The sequence below is a fragment of the Trachinotus anak genome, unplaced genomic scaffold (genome assembly GCF_046630095.1).
Source record: "Trachinotus anak isolate AG129_WGS33_773 ecotype Australia unplaced genomic scaffold, CSIRO_AGI_Tana_v1 ptg000005l, whole genome shotgun sequence".
NCBI classification, from domain to species: Eukaryota; Metazoa; Chordata; class Actinopteri; order Carangiformes; family Carangidae; genus Trachinotus; species Trachinotus anak.
The window spans coordinates 259,615-279,913 of record NW_027273856.1 but is presented as its reverse complement, the minus strand read 5'-3'; the positions used below and the strand labels follow the sequence as shown (position 1 = coordinate 279,913).

The following is a 20,299-nucleotide window of genomic DNA, read 5'->3' as shown; positions in this document are numbered from 1 at the left end:
GTGTACATCCTTGTCTGCGTCTTACTGTGCATTGCATGAAATTCCTGAATTATGAGCAATGCAAACTCTGAGCTATATCCTTTCCTATGTGTGTGCAACCGTGCATGCCTGCACATGTGATTGCAAGCGTGAGACAGTGTGTTGCACCAGCATTTGTTGCGTGTCTCACTGTAGTGCTGAACTGAGCCCATCTCCAGGGTGCAGCTCAAATTGATTAAATTTGCCAGGTAAGTTGAGGGGCTGACTTGAGGCTCCAAGCAATTATTTGACTGTGGCTAAACCTGGTGTAAAGAACAGATTCTCTTGTTCTTTCATGCCACCGTTTTGTAATAAAGTAAAGATCTGTTGTCAAAAAGAGCTACACAGCTCACAGCTCTGGAGAATGTGTAGCCACTATAATTTGATTCTCCCTTTAGCACACAAAATATCAGAAAGTGATATCTCTTTCCCATGTATAAAGATGCCTAATATTAGGTTGTTATGCATGCATTTATGTCATCTATATTCATGCTTCATTGGCGAGTAGAACCCTTAATTCCTTGTTTCTTGTTATTGTTGTGAGCATTTTGGTCAAGGTCCATGTGCACAGCTGTCTGTTCTCATCATCTCTTACATAATGGAACATATTTATGAAATAAGGAAGTATACTATAATCACAGTAGATGTTTCCAAAGATACAGAGGGCTTCAAATAATAACACACTGATGTCGCAGACACATATTGAGCTAAGGTAAAAAATGTGAGCTAATTTGAAATTAATGCAAACCATAGGGATATGGATATTGCTACATCATAGCACAAAGAGTGCTTGCAACGTTTTGCTTGATTGGGTGACGATACAGGGGTTAAAGTGCTGCATTTGTTCACCATGATGAATCCAGATTCATCTGAGCAGATTACGTTTAGTCTTCAAATGTCCAGTTTTGGTGATCCTGTGCACACAGCAGCCTCAGAGTTCTGTTCTTGGCTGACAGCAGAGAAACCTGATGTGGTCTTCTGCTGTTGTAGCCCATCTGCCTTAAGGTTCATCAGTTGTTCATTGCGAGATGCTTTTCTGTGGTTATATAAGTTAGCGTAGCCTTTCTGTCAGCTCCAAGCAGTCTGACCAATTCTGCTCTGACCTCTCTTCTCAACTGTCAACTGTGAACATAAACAGAAGGTCCCCACCTGTACCTGCAGGACTGTATGCATTGCACTGCTGCCACATGATTGGCTGCTTGGATAATTGTATTAGGAAGCAGGTGTACAGGTGCTCATAATAAAATGCTTGGTGAGTTCAAATGCAGCGTGTTCGCCTGCACACACTAGATGTTGACCTTGTGACCCCTTACATTGTCTATGTGCGACCACACTTTAAAGATACCCATTGGAATTTCTTGTAAACACAGGTGGAGTGTGTATCTTTGAAATCTAATGTACTTGTTGAATAACATTTCTTTTAATACTAAATATTTTTATATTTTCAAAACAGATTTATTTGACCTCTTTGAATACTGCAATGTTTTTTCAAGGATGGATGTACAAGGATGCAAAGAGATACAAAAACTTTTAAGTGGATGTGTATTATAAGTCAAAAAGTAATTTTTTTGTTTCATATAGCTTCATGAGAAGGATTTCAGAGGCTTGAAATCATCCGGTATTTTGCATTTTTCTAGCATAGACCTTTAATCATTTTGAAATCACTCAGGTTTATCCTGGCACCCCATTGTGGGTCCAGACCTCCAGATTGGGAACCACTGCTTTATGGTCACCAGTGCAATCTGCCCATTCATGTTCAGTTTTTAAAATTTGGGGTCTTTTTTTCCCCCAAAAGACAGCTAACAGTCTACTGAGCTGACAACTACTGAGCTGTGTCACACACATTTCCTGTCTTTCAAGTGTTATGATTGCAGGAAGTTGCATCTGTGCAGTCTGTGGAGGGAACAGCTGGCCCGACTCATGCTAGGTGATGGCCATTAGCTCATTAGGTCTCTGCACACAGACCTCCCTGGAGCACCTTGGTAAAGATGGCCAGCAGGCAGAAAGGCTAACATTTAATTGCACTGAAAATGTCTGCTAAAATCTCCCCGATGGAGAAAATGGTTGCCCTGATGAGATGAGAGGGAGAGGCAGATTGAAGTCTTGTTGAGGTGGTGACTGGGGAAAGATGAAAAAAAAGGACTTGAAAAGGCACATATATAATGACAGGTTTCTTGACAAAAAGGACAGCAACAGTTTGAAAGACAGACGGTCCTAATTGACTGGCAAGTGACACAGTGAGTTGATCAATTGTCTGATGAAGTACTGCACTACAGGAATTGCATATTTTCAATCAGAGCGATGCAGGCGCACGAGCTTTCTACCTACTAAAGGTTCCGTTACTTTCAGTGCAGGTCCTCATGTAACCTATTCAGCTTGCTACCAACCTGGCAATAGTTATGTTGGCAGATAAGTTCAAGTACTTGTGATTGTTCTGCTGCTGAGCATATTGACTTTTCTCCACTACTCCATAGAAGCTTTTCTTTATTACTCAGGTCTGAGCTCTTGTCTTGTGTTTCTGCTGCCTGTGTGTATCTATTTTTAAGTAACCCCAGCTTTTAGTAAATATACCCACTTTGCAAGTCTTTGGTCACTGATGTGAAATAAAGTGACCTGATATCCACGTCATGAAAGCTTTTCATTTGATAAAACCAGTTGGCACATTCCCAGGAAAAGGATTGCAAATGTCTGAGGAAACAGCAGCAATGGCAAATTAGATAGTTAGCTTCATTACCAAAAATAAACTACAAGAAAAATAATTTTAATTGATAAAGATAAATTATTTTAGGAAATGATTCAAGTATTTCTTTCTTGATAAAAAGGCTAGGACGCAACCTGAGAACAAAACTTTACTAATGTCAAAAAAACTTTTTTTTTCTAATTTGGTTGGTAGAGCCCCAATGTCGCCAATAATCCCATCTCTACCTTATTAGGGACTCACATCCCACAATGAGCTTTATTTATGGAGCTCTTTTCTTACCAAAATTCCAAAGGGCTTTATGAGGAAATAAGAACATTTAGGCAGAGGAATATAAGAGCAAGACGCAAACAACAAAGACAAACAAGAAAAACAAGAAGCAAAGAAAAACACAGGACACACAGAGGAGAAAAATAACTTATAGAAGTAAAAGAAAATGTAATAAAGGGTGCAGCAGTAAAACCAGAACAAGCATTAATCATTAACAGGCGTTCTTGTGAGTAAGAACTGAGAAGGCAAAAAGTTGAGATATTGTGTAAACACCAGGTTTTGTGGATCATTGTTGGTGTTATATTGTCAGTTAATGGAAATATTTGATTTTCCACTCACATAAAATGCAGCTTTTCTCAATCGTTTCTCTAATCATACAATGTTCAGATATGTATGATATATTAGAAATGTGATATGTCTAAAAATGTCTTCTCTGTTAATAAATATGATATTAAAGGTCAAAATGTATGCTTAATGGCTTTATGAAACTCTGTTCATCTTTGCTCATTCACGGTTGAGAAAAAGTGTTGAGAGGATTCTTATGGTAGCAACATAAATTTCAAGCTCATGTGCAATATTTATCGTGTTTGCTTCTTGGTTGCTGCTAATTCTATGGTTCTGTACAGCTCAAAGAGCTTGTTTCTCCTCTTTCCCCCTCTCCCATATGTGCAGTGTGCACACAGGATTCCGAAATTTAGTTATTTTCTTTGTTTTTGCCTCCAATTTCTTGTTTTCTTCTGTAGATGCTTTTTGTCAGACCTTCGTGGACATCCTGGAGAGCACACCTGGTCTGCGCAACATTTGGAGCACCTTCAAGCCGTTATTGCTCGGCAAAGTCCTCTACACACCTGATACACCTGCTGCTCGCCTCATTGTGAAGGAAGTAAGTTTAGAGAGAAAAATGTTCTGAATCTACATTAACACTGACTTTTGATGAACTTGTAAAATAGCTGAATATCTTGCTCATATCCTTGTAAGCAGCATTGTTAGTGAAAGCTGCAAAGAAAAACTTTTTTGTGTTTAAGATACTATTTGTAGTTGAATTTCCTATATGGAAATGATCAAACCAGTTACATTGTCAGTGTGGAGAAGGATGTCACACCCAATGTTAAATAATACAATAATACAGTCCAGTAGTTAGTCAGGAGGCCTGTTCATGGAATGCGATGGATGTAATGTGTTATCATGACATGATATTTCTCCAAGATACTAGCATCATTGTGATAACTGCATAAGCAAAACAAACAACAGGCAGGCATTTTGCATTTAGAATACATTATGAGTGTGAGCAAAATCTGCCGTCTTCACAGCACGCGGCCCAATGTTGGCGCAGGAGGCTCTCTTCACAACAGACATAGTCAGATTGTTTACAAGTCGATGTTCAGGGGTAAATAACCCCATTTACATTCGACTCCATGGGTGGTGGCAGTGTTACAATGTGATGACTTCCTCTGGGGATTAGCTGAAATGTGCATATGTGGAGTACTTTCATGTCTGGATTGGCTCAGAGCAAATAGAAGAGGCTCAGTGGGTATGCTTTCAGTCAGGGGAGAATGAGATGAAGGTGTTGTTAAATATAGTTTTTCTTTTTGTTTCAGGCAAATAGCACATTCAATGCCTTGGCTATGTTAAAAGAGCTCGCTGACTTGTGGGATGAACTTGGGCCACGTGTTTGGGATTTCCTTCAAAATAGCCCTCAAGTGAATGCAATACGGGTAAGACTCTGCACTACGATGCACTATAAAAGTGTGTGTGTATATATATATATATATATATATATTTATATATATATATATATATATATATATAATCACTCCAGTCCTTTTTTATGTATTGAGAAAAGTTTAGCACCCTAGTTTTTGATTGTGTAATTGAAATACATGTAACATAGATACAAACTCTTATTTGATACCACACTCATATGATATAAATATGAAGCTACAGCTAGAACCCAATAGCTAAGCATCAAAACTGGAAAAGGGCAGAAACAGCCAGCTTAGCTCTGCTCAAAGGTAAAAATCCGCCTACCGGCAACTTTAACATGTTCATTAGTGAGTTCTTTCTCTTATTTGTACAAAAACTGCAAGTGTAACAACAACAATATGCAGTTTCATGGGGGTTATGTGATGGGCTTTTTCCTGGTTGGATGCAGTGACCTCTTGGAGTCTTTGCCAGTTGCCTGGCAACCTCACGGTGATGCCAAAACATCCTCAGTTTCATCATCATCTGTTTTTATTTAAAAAAAAAACAACAAAAAAAACAGGGATTTTTGTCTTTTTTTCACTTTTTTTTCTTTTTTTTTCTTTTTTTTAATTACATAGAATGACTGTCACATGGTCAGCAGTTCATTAGCACCTTTTTCTCTACACTTCACTTTCTAAACTGGGCTAGTTGTACAACAGCCTCCTTCACTGTCTACTTTTGAATGTGCAATGACATAAAATCCGTCAGCTTCTTTCAAAAAATCATTTTCAGTAAAAATCTGAAAAATTAAAATGATGAGCCTTATATATACGCAGGTGAGAATATACATGTCATGTATGTCAATTTGTTGCACCTTCTGTTAGATATGGAAACCGAGGGAGGAAAGTAATTATGGATAAGTGCAGGATAATTTTCATCCTGGCAGAAAGGATTATCTATAGAAGTAGAGGACATGGACTCTTTGCCACCACTTCTCTCTCTCCCTTCCACTCCTCTCTCTTTGCCTCTTGCCGTATTTCCTTGACACTGACATTACTCCAGTGTCACTCCAAATGAGCTTATAGGCAGCTGGAGGGAAGCAGACATTGGGAGCTCCATATAGCCAGGGTATTCATTACCCTAGCCCTAACCTTTACACAAATGGGCTGGCAATCCTCTTTGTCTTCATTTTCTCCCAGCCCAGCGCTCTCTCTCTCTTTCTACCTCTCACTATGAAGTTGGTGGCTTCGGAGGTTTGTCATCTTCAGAGGTCCTTCAAGGTCGCAGACACGGTTTACGTTGATGGACCAATTACCATCACCACCACAACTACATTTGATAGAAGATAGAAGATTTAGGGTACAGAGCTGAATGGAAGGACATACTGTACTGTAGCATATTATTTGAAAGGACTTAGAGATGAAATGGGTAGAAAATATGTTTGACATTGACATAACTACTAATGCCATTACAATGTGTTTACACTTTAAAATTGTAATCCTGAAGATTTCAGTCTTGGTGATTTGCCGACACCTGTAGCGTGGTTTAACACTACAGGTCCCACAATTCAGAGGCAGCTACTTTGTCAGAAATATACTACAGAGGAGCAAGTGGTGTATCTGTTTATAGTGCAGCCAAACAAACTCACTTTGATTTATTAGCAGGGCACAGTAAAGTTGGTTTCATTTCTGAGAGGTTGGAGGTGGTATTTCAGTGTAACTGCTCCTTCTTCTTCCTTTCATCCTCATAATATGTAAAACTGACCCGCTGTCCAGAGATTCTGAAGATTGACTGTTTTTTTTTATCTACGCATTTTTGATGAATAATCATACTTAGTGCTAGCCATGGTAACTAATACATTGTATTTCCTGTGATTTTCCTGTGATTTCCACATGAAGATTTTTAATGTGGAGTCACAGAAGCAGGATGTTTTGCTTGCATTAGCAGTAACTTAATGCAACCCCTGATGTAAAGAGGGTGAACAATAAACAGTCAGGCTGTTATTAATACAATAAAATTACATCGGATTAAATGCATTTGTCATTTGGCATGTGTGAAGGCACTTTAATCCAGTACAGGAATGGTGGACTCCTTATAAAAAACTACTATTTAAGGTAAGGTAAGACCATTAACAGCATCAAAAATGGGGTCGGGATTCTTCAAATTGATCCCTGAAGGATGATAACTTCAACTAAATACTTTAATTGAAAACTAAAACATAAAGAGGACATGCTTTCTGTCTATAAAACAACGTTTATGTCATGGACATTAAGTTTACTGTTCAGCAAAGGTCAAGACTGGTGCACTATCATGTCACCTACGTAAAAACATTACATAGATCAGAGTGAGCTCTCACAGGCAATTTGCCACAGGGATCTGATTCCTTCTGTTTATAAAAGACAGAAAATACATTTAATTTCTTCACTGGTGGACCGTCTCATGACAAATAGTTTTATTTGACACATGACCAACAAGGTTAAATAGCATTTCTGCAACTCTCTGGGCCAAATGCCACTGAACATTAAGCAAAAGGCAGTCGTAGCTGGATGAAAATTTCAAATACTGAGCATTCACGGTCAGTTTGCCAACATGACTCTGCTTCTATGATTTCAAAATGACTTACAGATTTTAAAATACTCACATTTTTGATGGGTCATATCCTTAATGTAGCACCCACTAAGATGGCTGTACTGATTTTTTAAAAGGTCACATGCAGCTTAGAGATGACTTAATTTGACACTTTGTCCTAAGGTTAAGCAGAATATCATCAGAAGTGTTGACACTGAAATGCCACTGAGCGCACTGGCCAGAATATATTTGAATCTTGACTCAGAATTTCACACTTTAGAGGCCCAAATCTTGATTGATGTACAGTGCCCTTTCCTCTCCAAAAGTCAAAGTCCACATGATCCACTTTTAAATGTGAAACATGCACATACAAGTACATTGAACTGGAACGCAGACCAATTAGATTCCACTATAATATGACGATTAGGTTGGAAATAGTGCTCCTCTGAAATGATAAATAGTATTGAATGGCTGATTTAAATAACTTCTCTTTCAGTAATCCTGTGTCTACATGACAGGTAAATTATCACTGTTTTGTTTACTATTAGTTTATATAGTAACACTGTTATTACAGGACTGGTGTCATATTATTACTTTTACTTATTATTACTGCTGGTGTTTCACAGCAGCAGGAAACATGCAAATGCTGCTGTGGTTACTAAACAGAGAACAACACATTTAAACACACATTTAACAGGTGGGTGTATAATAACCTTTTTATGCAAGAACTGTTGTTTGTGCTATTGTTTTATTTCTAACAACATGTGTCATATATATATATATGGTAATATTTGCTCCCAGATAAGCATATCATATATTCATCGCATGATTAGGTAAATTGCAGCTTGATATGTTTTACTCTCTGGTCACACGTCTGGTTACACGTCTGCACCATGTATATATTATGCTGTGTGCACATACATGCTACATGCATTAGATACATGTGCACCTCTTGGATGTGAGTATAGTTAATGTGCATCCCAGAGCCTAAAGTACAACAGTGCCATCTATCTTAACGCTCCCTATTAATTCTACAGGAAAATGAATGTCAGCAGCACCACAGAACAAAGCTGACCTCTCGTGCTTGTTCTTCTGAAATAATACACTGTTCTTTTAAAAACGCTTGGTTCCTCATTCAAATTCCATTGCATTCATTCCACATTCAATCCAGACCTCTCACTTGTTACCATTGTAACTCTAATTAAACCCATATTCCCCTCAAATTTAGGCTTTGCTGGCGAACCCGGTGTTTGCTGCTGCTCTCGACCAGCGTCTCAATGGCACAGGATTGACGGCGGAGCAGCTGGCCAACTTCCTATACAATGGGCCTCCTGAGGATCGTCCACCCAGCATGCCGCCTTATGACTGGCGGGATGCTTACAACGCCACTTCCCAAATCCTGAAACTCCTCTCCAACTTACTTGGTGTATGTAATAATTTTGTCTGTGCTTTTTTTAAATGCAAAGCACTTCATGAACCTTGCTCCCGGCTCGCTCATGCACAGAGGGCTGTATAACTTTTTTCTGTTAAGTGAGACCTTTGATTCAAAAAAGAAAAAGCTGTTCCCTGACATTTAAGACTTTTTAAAACATAATTCTCACTGGTGAGGAAAATTGACAACACATATTTTTTCTGCCCTCCCACCACTGTTCTCTTTTATTCATTCCCTTCTATGTTATTTTTTCGATTCAACTTATATCACCCATATGGTTTCATAAGGTAGGAGTTGGGGTTTTATGACATTTAAAGTGCTCAAACAAAACTATGTGAAATTGTTGTGAAATCCTGGTGTATCAGCTTTCTTTTCTGGGTTCTTGGTTTGCTAAAAAAAACATGATACAGTTGAGCTAACTTAAGCCAAGCTGAGCAGCATCTTACACATTAAATATTGATGGCAATTTATTTTACTGCATCAATGGCAATTTCCCAGGCAGGATATGTAAACAAGCAGTATCAGCTATTCAATTCCCACTCATACTTTTACTTACAGACTTCAGACAGCGATCTGGCAAAAGTCCTGTGTCCCTGATATAATTGCAGCACTTTAATTTACTCTTGTGTCTTTCTGTTCACAACTGTCACACAACTCTGGCAGAACACCAGGAGTTCTACAGTGTGTAAGCATGGTGGTTTGCATATAAGACACAATGTGTCCATGCTTAGCACTGTACTTTTTTGTTTCTGAGCTCTTCTGTGGCTGTGTCTGCGCTTTGCTGCTGTTCAAACCGAAATCAAGCCTTTTCCAGATGACATGCAGATTTTTTGTCTTGTTCACTCTATTGGGTATTGTGTTTTTTGGAGAACAAGCAGAAAAGACTTTTGTATTTTATTCATTAATCTTTAATATTTTTGATGTAGCAAACTGTCAGATATGCAGGAATATCTGTCACTTCATTGCTTCCACAATAATCATGAAAACCATTGTTATGGGCTTATAGTGAATCTGTAATGACATCAAACAGAGTGGTGTCTCTAAGTAGGAACACACACACAGTTGACATTGATATATTGATCTGTGGCACAGTTGGCAGCAGAAGCCATGTACAAAGCTGACACACACCCCCCGCCAGATTCACATACACATGCCTAAGCTCATGGCATGCCATGGCCATTGAAATTCCAACATATGGCTTTCTATTTTCTGACCTAATGCAAATTGCATTGCTCAAAATTGATACCATGATAGGGACTGTTATTAGAAACCTTTACTGTGGTGTCCTCTTTTCTGGGTTAATACATGTGTAGGGAGATAGAGAGCTTCTTTCAGTCTAGGGCTGAAGAGTAAAAACTGTCACACAAAAATAAAATAGTTTAGTATCTAATCTTAAAGACAAACATCTTGTCCTTCTGTTTAACAAAATGATTTTGCCTGATTATATTACTTTTGTGGTTACTGGCTTTGCATGCACTCTTTGTCTGGTGAACAACCTACAAAAATCCTTCTTTAGAGCAAAATAAATTCTTTAGCACATGTGAACAAACACATGCGAACACAAGGCAAATGTGCAGATGCAGATACAGAAAATAAAAGACAAACTTCTCAATGTGCTCACAAATTACTAAACTGTATCCTTGAAATGATAATCTTGGAAGCATGAACACTAAAGAATCAGACTGCATTTCGTTAACACAGGCCCAAATTAGAGCCACAAACCCTTGTTTCACTTATGAACTGCCCAAGTTTAACAGGATCATGGAACTAATGGTGGGATTTATAAAATATAAATAAGAATACCAAGAGTCATGTGAACAGCATAACAGGTCATTATGAAGGGATCGTGGCAGCAGCAACAGTTGCACACAGTACCATTACATCATCTCCATACCCTCTGGGAATAAAACTTCATTACCAGCTTCAGATGACACTGGTCTGGTGCTTACTGAGGTTGTTGCACTGCATTACAGAAACATTAATATAAGGACAATCCTACTGTGCTGTATGATACACTTTAACTTCTGAAGTCTCCACTACATGAGAGGACTAAATTGATTGGTAGAATGTGATGTCCTCCACAGAACTGATCGCTAGCACATAGCCCTATGACCAGCATTATATATTCATAATGTCATGGAGATCCACACATGTTAATACTGTCACTTAACTGTCAGCTGTCAGCAGCAGCGTCAGCACAGCAAGCATGACACAACAGGCTGCACAACTGCATGTTGTTGATGTTCCTCTGAATAAGGTCATTATGGGATTGGAAAGATATCAGCGGGCCCGGTTTCTCAGTCCAGAGCTGGAGTCATATTGTCAATACAAGACAGCTTAGCTGTCGCTAATGGCCCAGTGGTTAGAGACTAAAAATTAAATGCATAAACATGCTTGCTATATCTCTTCAAGGAACACCATTGCTGGTAGGGCTTGTAGTAACAGAGAATGGCGCTGATATTCGAAGCTGGGACACAAAGCATATTAAACATTAATAATGAACACTATAAAGGGTGTTTGTAAATGAACTAGACTAAAATATATTTAGTCACTGTAAATATACCTGTAACCTGTCTACTAGTAGTTTAAAAAAAATCTATTATGATTCAAATTAGTCACCAGATGTGATAGTTAGCATGTAACATGTCATCTGGTTTATGTAAAGCATGCTTTCCATATATTTCACTTGGCACTTGTCCAAACTTTGGGCTCATGCAACTATTCCACTTCTCTGATACCCTCACTTGTATGCACTGAACAAATGCTGTTATGATATTTTGTTTCCCACCATAGCCTCGATATAGAATACAGACTAGAGAATCCTGGGGGAGAAATGATAAAACTATTGCAGCACTGAGATGTGAGGACAGCTGTCAGGTGTGACTGCCTCCCAGGATGGCTTGCTCATTATCGTCTTGTGAAACAGAGGGACAAGGCTACAGAACAGGGAGTGCTAGTGAGGCTGTATCTCATTTGCTTGTCTCTGCTGAAGCCCAAAACATTTCCCACCCCCTGGCAGCTCCAGATAATTTGGAACTGCATTCTGCGTGGTTTAGTCAATAGCTGAGTGATACTTTTGGCCAAATATCCATCTGCCATTCTGCCAGTGAGTTCCTGACTGCATCTTCTTTATTTTCTCTTGTATGGATACTAAAGATTTATATATAAAAAGGGAAATGATTTAATGTATGGTTATTGGAAAGTAAGGCATTTCTGTATTTTTTGACAGTGTTTAGACCTGAATAAGTTTGAGGCAGTCCCCACCGAAGGCCATCTGGTGAGCAAAGCACTTGAGCTTCTGAAGAATGATACGTACTGGGCCAGTGTTGTCTTTGGAAACCTCCAGCCAGACGCCAGCCAGCCCCCTCCTTATGTCAAGTACAAAATCCGCATGGACATCGATGAAGTAGAGCGTACCGACAAAGTGAAAGACAGGTATGTGACACAGCTCAGTAAGAGACCGTTATCATAACTAGTTAAATATTGTTGAAGGAGTAATTTAAAACTTCGAGAAAAATAATTATTTTGGTGTCTTGCTAAGTTAGATGCCAAGACTAAAAAACTGTCTATTTGTACACTCAGTATTTGCCTACACCAGGGGAGATCAGTCAACCTTTATATTACTTCCTGTCTTTAAGCTAAGTTAAGCTTCCTGTCTCTTGGCTCTAATTTCATGTTGAACTTTAGCATATTGACTGTAAGGTGGAGGTGAACACAGCTAGCCTGGCTTTGTCAAAAGGTAGGAAAATATGACAGCCAGGACTGTTTAAGCTCACTAATTAACCTATTATTACATGTTTGTTTTATTACCAACCTTTGCCTTTGGGCAAAGCCAGGCCTCCCTCCCCCATTTTATTCTTGATGCCAAAGTTAGCTAATGATGTGCTGGCTTTAGCTCCATATTTGACAGAGAGTATTTTTTGTCTTCTCGTCTAACTCTTTGCATGAAAGCTAATAAGCTCAAATACTTAGATGCTGGGTTCTATTGTCCTTTCTGCTAGCCAGAGGATATGATCTTTTCTTGTCTTTTAAAGTTTACTGTCTAAATATATCACCTGTAAAAACAGCCAGGATTCTCTGACAGTATTTCTGACTCTAGTCAGTCGTTCTGACTCTTTCTAGTTGTGGTTTCCATGCCCTTTGCTAAGACAGATCACGGTGTGTCTGCTTTTAATAAGGTTATGGTCTCCTGGGGCCCGAGACAAATCCTTTAACGACCTGCACTATATATGGGGAGGCTTCTCCTACCTTCAGGATATGATGGACCATGGCATTATACGAGTGCAAACGTCAAAGAGCCAGCCTCTTGGTGTTTTTGTCCAGCAAATGCCGTACCCTTGTTTCGTGGATGACGCGTGAGTACAAAAGCTTTTATCTGTCAGCCTTGTGATTAGAGGAAGAGGAAGGTGGTATTATAGCAATACAATTCTACTCATTCTGGGGAGTTGCCACTCACTGTCACCACATAGTTGAAATATGGTCATATCAATCACTTAGGCCCTTCAGATTTCCCTGTAGAAACTTCAAGATGCTTTCTCTTATTTGTCTAATTTACCCTTTTTTAATATCAGTTTTACCTTTTTGCTAGTGCTATATGCTATCACTGATCACAGATGAAAGGACTAAGATAGGGCACACCTCTCATAATGTCACTTTCAAAAGTCAATAATAAAAATGTAGCATCCTTGAAGATAAATTTAATCATGAATTCAGGGTCAGTGAGAGGGAAGAAATGAATGAAGACAGGAGAGAAAGTGTAGGCCAAAACTATTGATTTTAGTCAAACCACAGGAAATTCCTGAATAGTTGATGGATGCTGAATTATTTAAACAACCACCATGAGTCCCTTCCTTCCTTGTATTTCCGAGGCATTTTACTCTTAACAAAGTGAGCATACTGTATCCCACGTCTCATAGCTCCATCACATGCAAAGATTGATAGCAGCACTCCATCTCTGTTGCGGACGTATCCACTGATAGTGCTCACTTCTATCATGTTAGATCATACACCAAGGGACACAAATGATGTGCTATCACTATGAATCTTCCAAAGCCAAGATTTCCTCAGAGTCTGGGAAATTACTCCCATCCACACAGCATTATGATCTCCATTAATAAAGGAGAAGCTCAGTGATGCCATCAAGAGAAAAGATAATTACCAGGGAGATTTAAGTCCAGCAACACAATGTGCCCTTTTTAGCAGAAACTAAATATTCACCCCCTGTGGGAAACACAATTCCAGAGATTAGGAGTGTAATTTGAAAATATTCTGTGCTTTGGATTGCACAGAATTTACAGCAAAGCAATCTTTAGGAGGTATTTTGATCAACATATTTAAAAAGGACTAAGCAAAAAGAATGATGAAAATTTTAACTTATTGAAGATGCATTGGGGCTGCACCCCATCTGTGTTGCAGAAAACTCACACACAGATCAATATTTACTGTTTGATTTTCACCACCCACTGGAGCACAAGTTATGGTTATCAGAGCCCTACAACATCGGGTTTCAGAATGTGCACACAAGGGCAGAGGGGAAAGAGGGGGAATAAAAACACATCAGGGAATCTCTTAAAATGTGTGGTTATCCAAACTGGGCCTCCGTCAAAGCCAAATACTCTGAGGAAGACGCTTGTCTGCCTTAAGGACAGAACACTGACCCATAAGTAGAGCCATGTGCTGGGAGAAATGCACAGATTTGTACATTGGGCAAACAAAACAACTCCTTTAAAGCACATGGCACAACACAGGAGAGTTAGTTCCTCAGGTCAGCAGTCCACACACATCTAAAGCAGAGAGGACACACATTTGAGGACATTAGTGTCCACATTTTGGCCAGAGAAGACCGATAGTTTGAAAGCGGAGTGGAAGAAGCCATCTACGTCACACTGGAACAACCATCACTAAACAGAGGAGGTGGTCTACACTTCTTATCAACCACTTACAATACAGTTTCGAAATCCCTCCCCAGGTGGCTTAACACCCATTCACACCGTGACTCATGTGACTCTAGTAACATAGGTGATGGCAGGGCGGACCAACAACTCACTTGTAACCTCCACAATTCTCAAAGTGTTAATAATCCCAAAAGAGGGGAAATATCTGGAACTCCCCACAAGTGAGTTAGAACTGAAGAAGCCTTTTAGGTGACATGAAATGTCTTCGAGACCATCAAGCAAGTACAGTCGCCTTCATGTAGCACTTAGAGAGGACCTGGACGACTGAGAGTCTTCACAGACATTTGGGCTGTTAATGTCTACAAGGATGCCATTGTTGAAATACATGTTCTGAATAGTAATGCCATGTACTGTTCTGGATCATTGCCTAAGAGACATAAGAAACAAGAGTACACCTCTGTTATGAAAACCATATTCAAACTAATGGCTTCATTGATTTAGTTTTCATCATTTGGGTTTTCCATTGCTTCTCTATGAAGTGCTTACTTCCCCCAATTTGTATTCACACTGGGGCTTCAAGATTATATGGAGGATGACTGGCATTCCTACTATTGCCTCTACTAAACCTTAGCACCAGATTCCTCAACATGATAGTAATGCACAACAGTTTCACAGATGGGATGCTCCACATTCAGCAAGCCTTTAAAATAAAAAGGACCAGTTTCCTTGCGTTGTCATTTAGCTCTTATTATTGTGATAATCATCTGAAATTAGACAGTCATGGTACAGCTTATTTGCAAATGCCAGCCCTGTTGTCTCAGTTTCATCTTTGTAAAACAAAGGATTAATAATTACAGAAGATAAATGGGGACCATAAAGCACCACAATACCCTCAGTCCCTCCACCATTTACTCTTTCGCCTGCCTAGCCATTTGGGCATTTCTATGAATTATTAACACTTGAAAACTGCTATTTCATTCATAAATAATTGATTGTGAAATCACACAAAAGGAAGATGCACTAAAACAGAGAGGCATGATGGGGAAGAACCTCAGTGGTAATTATTTCCATCTCAAGATGTGTTTTGTCAGCCAAAAGGAAGGAAAGAACATTGTGCATTCAGCTGAACATGTTTTTGGTCTGCTCTAACTGTTTCTCAATTTAGAAAAAGGTCTAATCTGACTTTAAAATGTCATTCAAAAAAAGGCAATGTTTAGATACGTTCAGATGTGGCATTATTATATAAAAAGCTCTCTACCTTGGTAATATGAGATGATATATATGTATATAAAATCAATGGCTAGAAAGTACCTGCTGGCCACATAAAAATATGTCGTTGGAGTTGCAGTGTTTCATGCAAAATAAAATAGGTTCCAGCTAAATTTTACATTTTATTCTTTGTATAAATTGGAGGTAAATGACACTTTGTTTGTGTATCATGTACCAATTTACCTAACAGAAAATATTTTGACAGAAGCTCAGGAAACTGTTGCCAACTGTTTCTGGTTTCTGTGAGATCATCACTTTCTTTTTATCTTTGTTCTGTTCCTTTCAGTCTCACAAAAACAATATTTCTGCTTCACTGATATAAACTTCAACTAACAAGGCAGAATTACCTGCACTGACCTAACACTCATCAACACTCCTAACATCACACCTGCCTTTGAAATAATTTCCTCTCCACATTCCTCATTTCCTCCTCACAGCTTTTGGCTGTAACTGCACCTGATGAACTACCAGCAATCTGGGCCACTTCAACCACAGCTGACCCTGTTGGCATTTTGAACTTGAGATAACCAACCTGTATTAGCTCCCACTGTCTTCCTATTCACATTGTGCACAGGCCTGATATGATGGTAAGGGATAAAGCTTGACCCCTGCAGGGCCTGATAGCACATAAACTGGTGCTTTATCAGCTGCCTCTGCGCCATCGCACGCTCTTGAATCAGAGGCATCTCTTGTTTGGATCCTGAGGCTGTGCTCCCCCATCAATAGGTCTTTCACATTCACATGGACTTGATGTGAGATCTAAGGCTTCTTTCAGCAACACATAACACAGGCCTGCAGTGGATGTGAGGAATATTCAAGTCAAGGATGTGAGAGGGACATGCTTTTGTCCATCTATAGCAGCTAATTAACCTCATGTGTGCACTGTTAGTAATGAGAGCGGGTGAAATAGTTAAGCATAATTGGGACATATGAAGCTCATAACAAGAAAAAATCAGCTGCTGATGTTTTGTTTCACGTTTATAGTGACGTGTATGAATAATGTTAAAAAATATTCCCTGTATGCCTCTCCACATATTAAAATGCCCCATTTGAAGCTTTAAATTGAGAGCTTTAAATGCACTGTAATTGCAGTTTTCTAAAGATGGTCTCTCCCAGCTTGCATAAGGGAACAGGAGGAGCAATTACATGTACTATACAGACAGTACAGTTTTGCAAATGGTCATGGTTAACTTGCTAAATGGTCAGAATGCAAAGCATCAGTGTGTCAGTCAACATGTTGAGTAGTGTTGAGGCTGAGTGCGCAGTAAGAGATGTGCATTAATGAGTTTGTTTTTTCATTTATGATGGTCCTGTGTGACACTTTTCAAGACCAGGCAGTGTTGTTTTTTGCATTTGCATCTGGAATTGGCATTTTGATCGCATATAGCCTTTATTTGAAAAGGGGATGCAAACTGTTTGGTCTCATGTCACATCAGTTTTTTTAACTGTATGTTCAAAATAGTATGTTTAAAATATTGTTCTCCATATTTTGAAAATATGGAGAACTTTTTTTTGCCATGATGAACTAAATCACACACAACTTATATCTTTCCTCAATCTCTTTTATTAAAAGCATTCATCCAAACTAATCAACACTTAGTTCAATTACATTTTTGCCTTGACCACAAAAAACTCCATGAGAAGTAGAAACTTTTTTTCTGAACCATTTATAAAAGATGATATTTCTTTCATACCTGACTGAAGAATTGGCTCTGGCTTGTTAGTAAAATGTCATTAATTCATACACTACCACATATACATTCGGTCATATATAAGCAGTGACCATTAAAAGAGGTTTTCATCTACATAGTGTTGTAACAAATAGAAAAGTTTTCAGGGATTAAACTTTTGTTTAAATTAAGTAAATTAATTGTCAATCTGTAATGACAAACCAGAGTCTGTGAATATAGGTTTGAGTTGACTATGAAAATGTGCAGCAGACCAGGAAGTCGTAAATTCTACTCAGTGAGGCATAAGATCAACAAATACAGTGTTACAAAAGATGGATTGCATTCCCCTTCCATAATATAAAATATAAAATGGAACAAATAAAAAAGTTAAAACAGAACCTGCTTTCACCTTTCACAGGTCTTGATCCTACTTTAATGTAAGTCTCATGTTGATACATACTTTCTCAAATGTGGGTGTTCATGTATTGTCCCCATAAAAAAAAAACTACCTCAGGCGCCACCACCCCTCCCAACTAAAGTTAGTCCACATTCTCTCAAAGCGAAGCTGGTGATATGAATGACAAAAGTGCAAACGCTGAGCTTCAGGCTACGTTGACATCACTACATTTTAGTTTTAAAATGCATCACTTTTGCTACGTTTACATCTGACTAAACACACGACTCTGGAGATTTTGAGCCTCTAAAACTTCTTGACTTCTGGAAATGCTACTGGCCCTGTTTTTGTTTGAAAAAGTCCAGTGTTGCGTTGTCGCCTAGACGATCAGAAACTTGAAAGGCAATTACCAAAATATGTCAAATAATTTACAGAGTAGTCAGCCATGACCAAATGAAAGCAGTGCATCACCACTGATTATTATTCTTTTTTTTCAAAATGTATGGCTGAGACATACATTTGAAATTATATAATAATCTTGAAACTCAAGCTGTGTCTCAAACTGCTTCCTTATTGGTTAATGGAATTACACTTCTTCTATTGATGGGATGGAAGTTAGATAAAAAATGAAAAACCATAAGACATATGGGATCTCTTTATGCCATAACCACATGCGCATCTCTCCTTGAGCAATAATTTGTACCAGCAATGAGATAATCCCCGTTGAATAATAAAGCCTGTTCCCTTCAATGAATGCTCATTTCCAGCCAGCTAAGAAACTCAATGCTATATTTGCTCAAAAAGAGACAGGACATTTTTAAATTTTTTTTTTTCTTTTCTTTTTTTTTTTTAGCATAGCACACCAGCCTCTGGGGAGGCCATGCTCTACTATCTCTCGATTTACTGAGAAATCAGTCTTCCAGCTTCCCTAAATTTAGGTCAGGCTGCCAATGTAAGTGGAGCCCTGTAACACAGACCCGCCTGGAGTTCTGTTACTTAAGCACCTTTGATCGATCAGCGAATGTATAATTCAAGAGCATCTGGTGGCAAGGTTGTCAGTGTCAGACACGGTGTGCATGACTGATCTCTCCCCCTCCAGTGCTCGAAGTCACAGAAGGAGTTAACTCACTCAGGCTGTCAGCTGTTACAGAGACGTTAGGGTAGAAGCAGGAGCAGATAATGCCAGAATTTGTATTAAACCTGATGCAGTTGCTATTTGAGGCTGCTTACCTCCCTAGAAAAGGTACTAATGTATCAGCTTCATTTGTTGAAGTGAATTGGTTTGGTGATCTCCTCAAACCTCATTTCATTTCCAAGTTCAAAGAAGAAATTTTATTTATGTAATCTTGTAAGGGATTTCGGTTTTAGTTGCTCTGGGTCTGAACTTTAAGATGCTCTTTTCTTGCGGCTTTCAAGGCCTCATTTGAAAATGATCCATCCCGTGAGAGCAGGGGAAGTGTCCTCGAAAGCCTGTCCCTTCTCTCATTCAAGTTCTCACATAACTGAACTTCCTCCCAAGGTCTCAGTGGCACTAACTTTATCTCTTTGTCGTGTTTGTAAGTCTGTCTAATACTTTCATCATTGTTGATTTATTGACAAAACTGTCTATAGGAAACAATATTTTGCAGAGACTAAAGCTTAAAACAATGGATGTTTTGTCTGTTGCCTGTTAATGTGAAGTGAAAGCTGTTGCAGTATGATTATAGAAAGAGGGCATGTAGGAATTTTTAAAAGACAATTACGGTAAAATAATTTGCACTTGTTTGAAAAGAAATGAAAATAAGACAAAACAAAAAAACATAAATCAAAATTACCTTCAGAAAAAAAACTCTTGCAGGGCTAACTAGCAATTAAGCAAAGTAGATGTTTGAGTGAACCATTTTCACTTGGAATTCAGGAATTCAGCAAGGTCTTTAAAAAAATAATGTGTCCAGAATTACAGGAGAAATTCATTCCACACTAGAAGTGTACGTTGATCAATTGTTCATGGTTAATGGCTTAGAAGAAGAGCATTGTTCTGCCAATTACTGCATATTCATTTTGGGCTTCATCTATACATCTGTACTGAGCAGTGCTTTGCTTGCATGATATACCCAGTATTTATGAATTGCAAGCATAAGTGATATGTAAAATCTATACTTTCTCAAAATCTATTTGAAAATCCTCCTTCACTGTCTAATAGGAAGGAAGGAAGCACTTTGTTATGTTGACAGAGGAGGAGATATTGACATGGCATTTTGGTGGCATTATGAAGCTGGTTTAATATCACCTCATTGTGTTGTAAGAGAATCAAATCATACATCATCTCTGGCACGGGTGCACCATTAAATGGCTCGACTGAGCTGAAGCACCAAGTTTATGAAGGTAAGCTGAGTGTTAAAGTGAATACACCAGCATGGATTT

At 38.7% G+C, this 20,299-nt stretch overlaps 1 protein-coding gene across 3 annotated transcripts in view; it reads left to right on the top strand.

The window, feature by feature from the left end:
* The window catches only part of LOC139621272 (phospholipid-transporting ATPase ABCA1), a 166,579-nt gene that overhangs the window by 25,356 nt on the left and 120,924 nt on the right, over positions 1–20,299 (top strand). For all 3 annotated transcript variants that reach the window (XM_071477564.1, XM_071477566.1, XM_071477565.1), the window contains exons 10-14: positions 3,730–3,869; positions 4,585–4,701; positions 8,466–8,663; positions 11,899–12,104; positions 12,848–13,024. In XM_071477564.1, the coding sequence (XP_071333665.1) occupies positions 3,730–3,869; positions 4,585–4,701; positions 8,466–8,663; positions 11,899–12,104; positions 12,848–13,024 (838 nt within the window). The remainder of the gene's footprint in view (positions 1–3,729; positions 3,870–4,584; positions 4,702–8,465; positions 8,664–11,898; positions 12,105–12,847; positions 13,025–20,299) is intronic.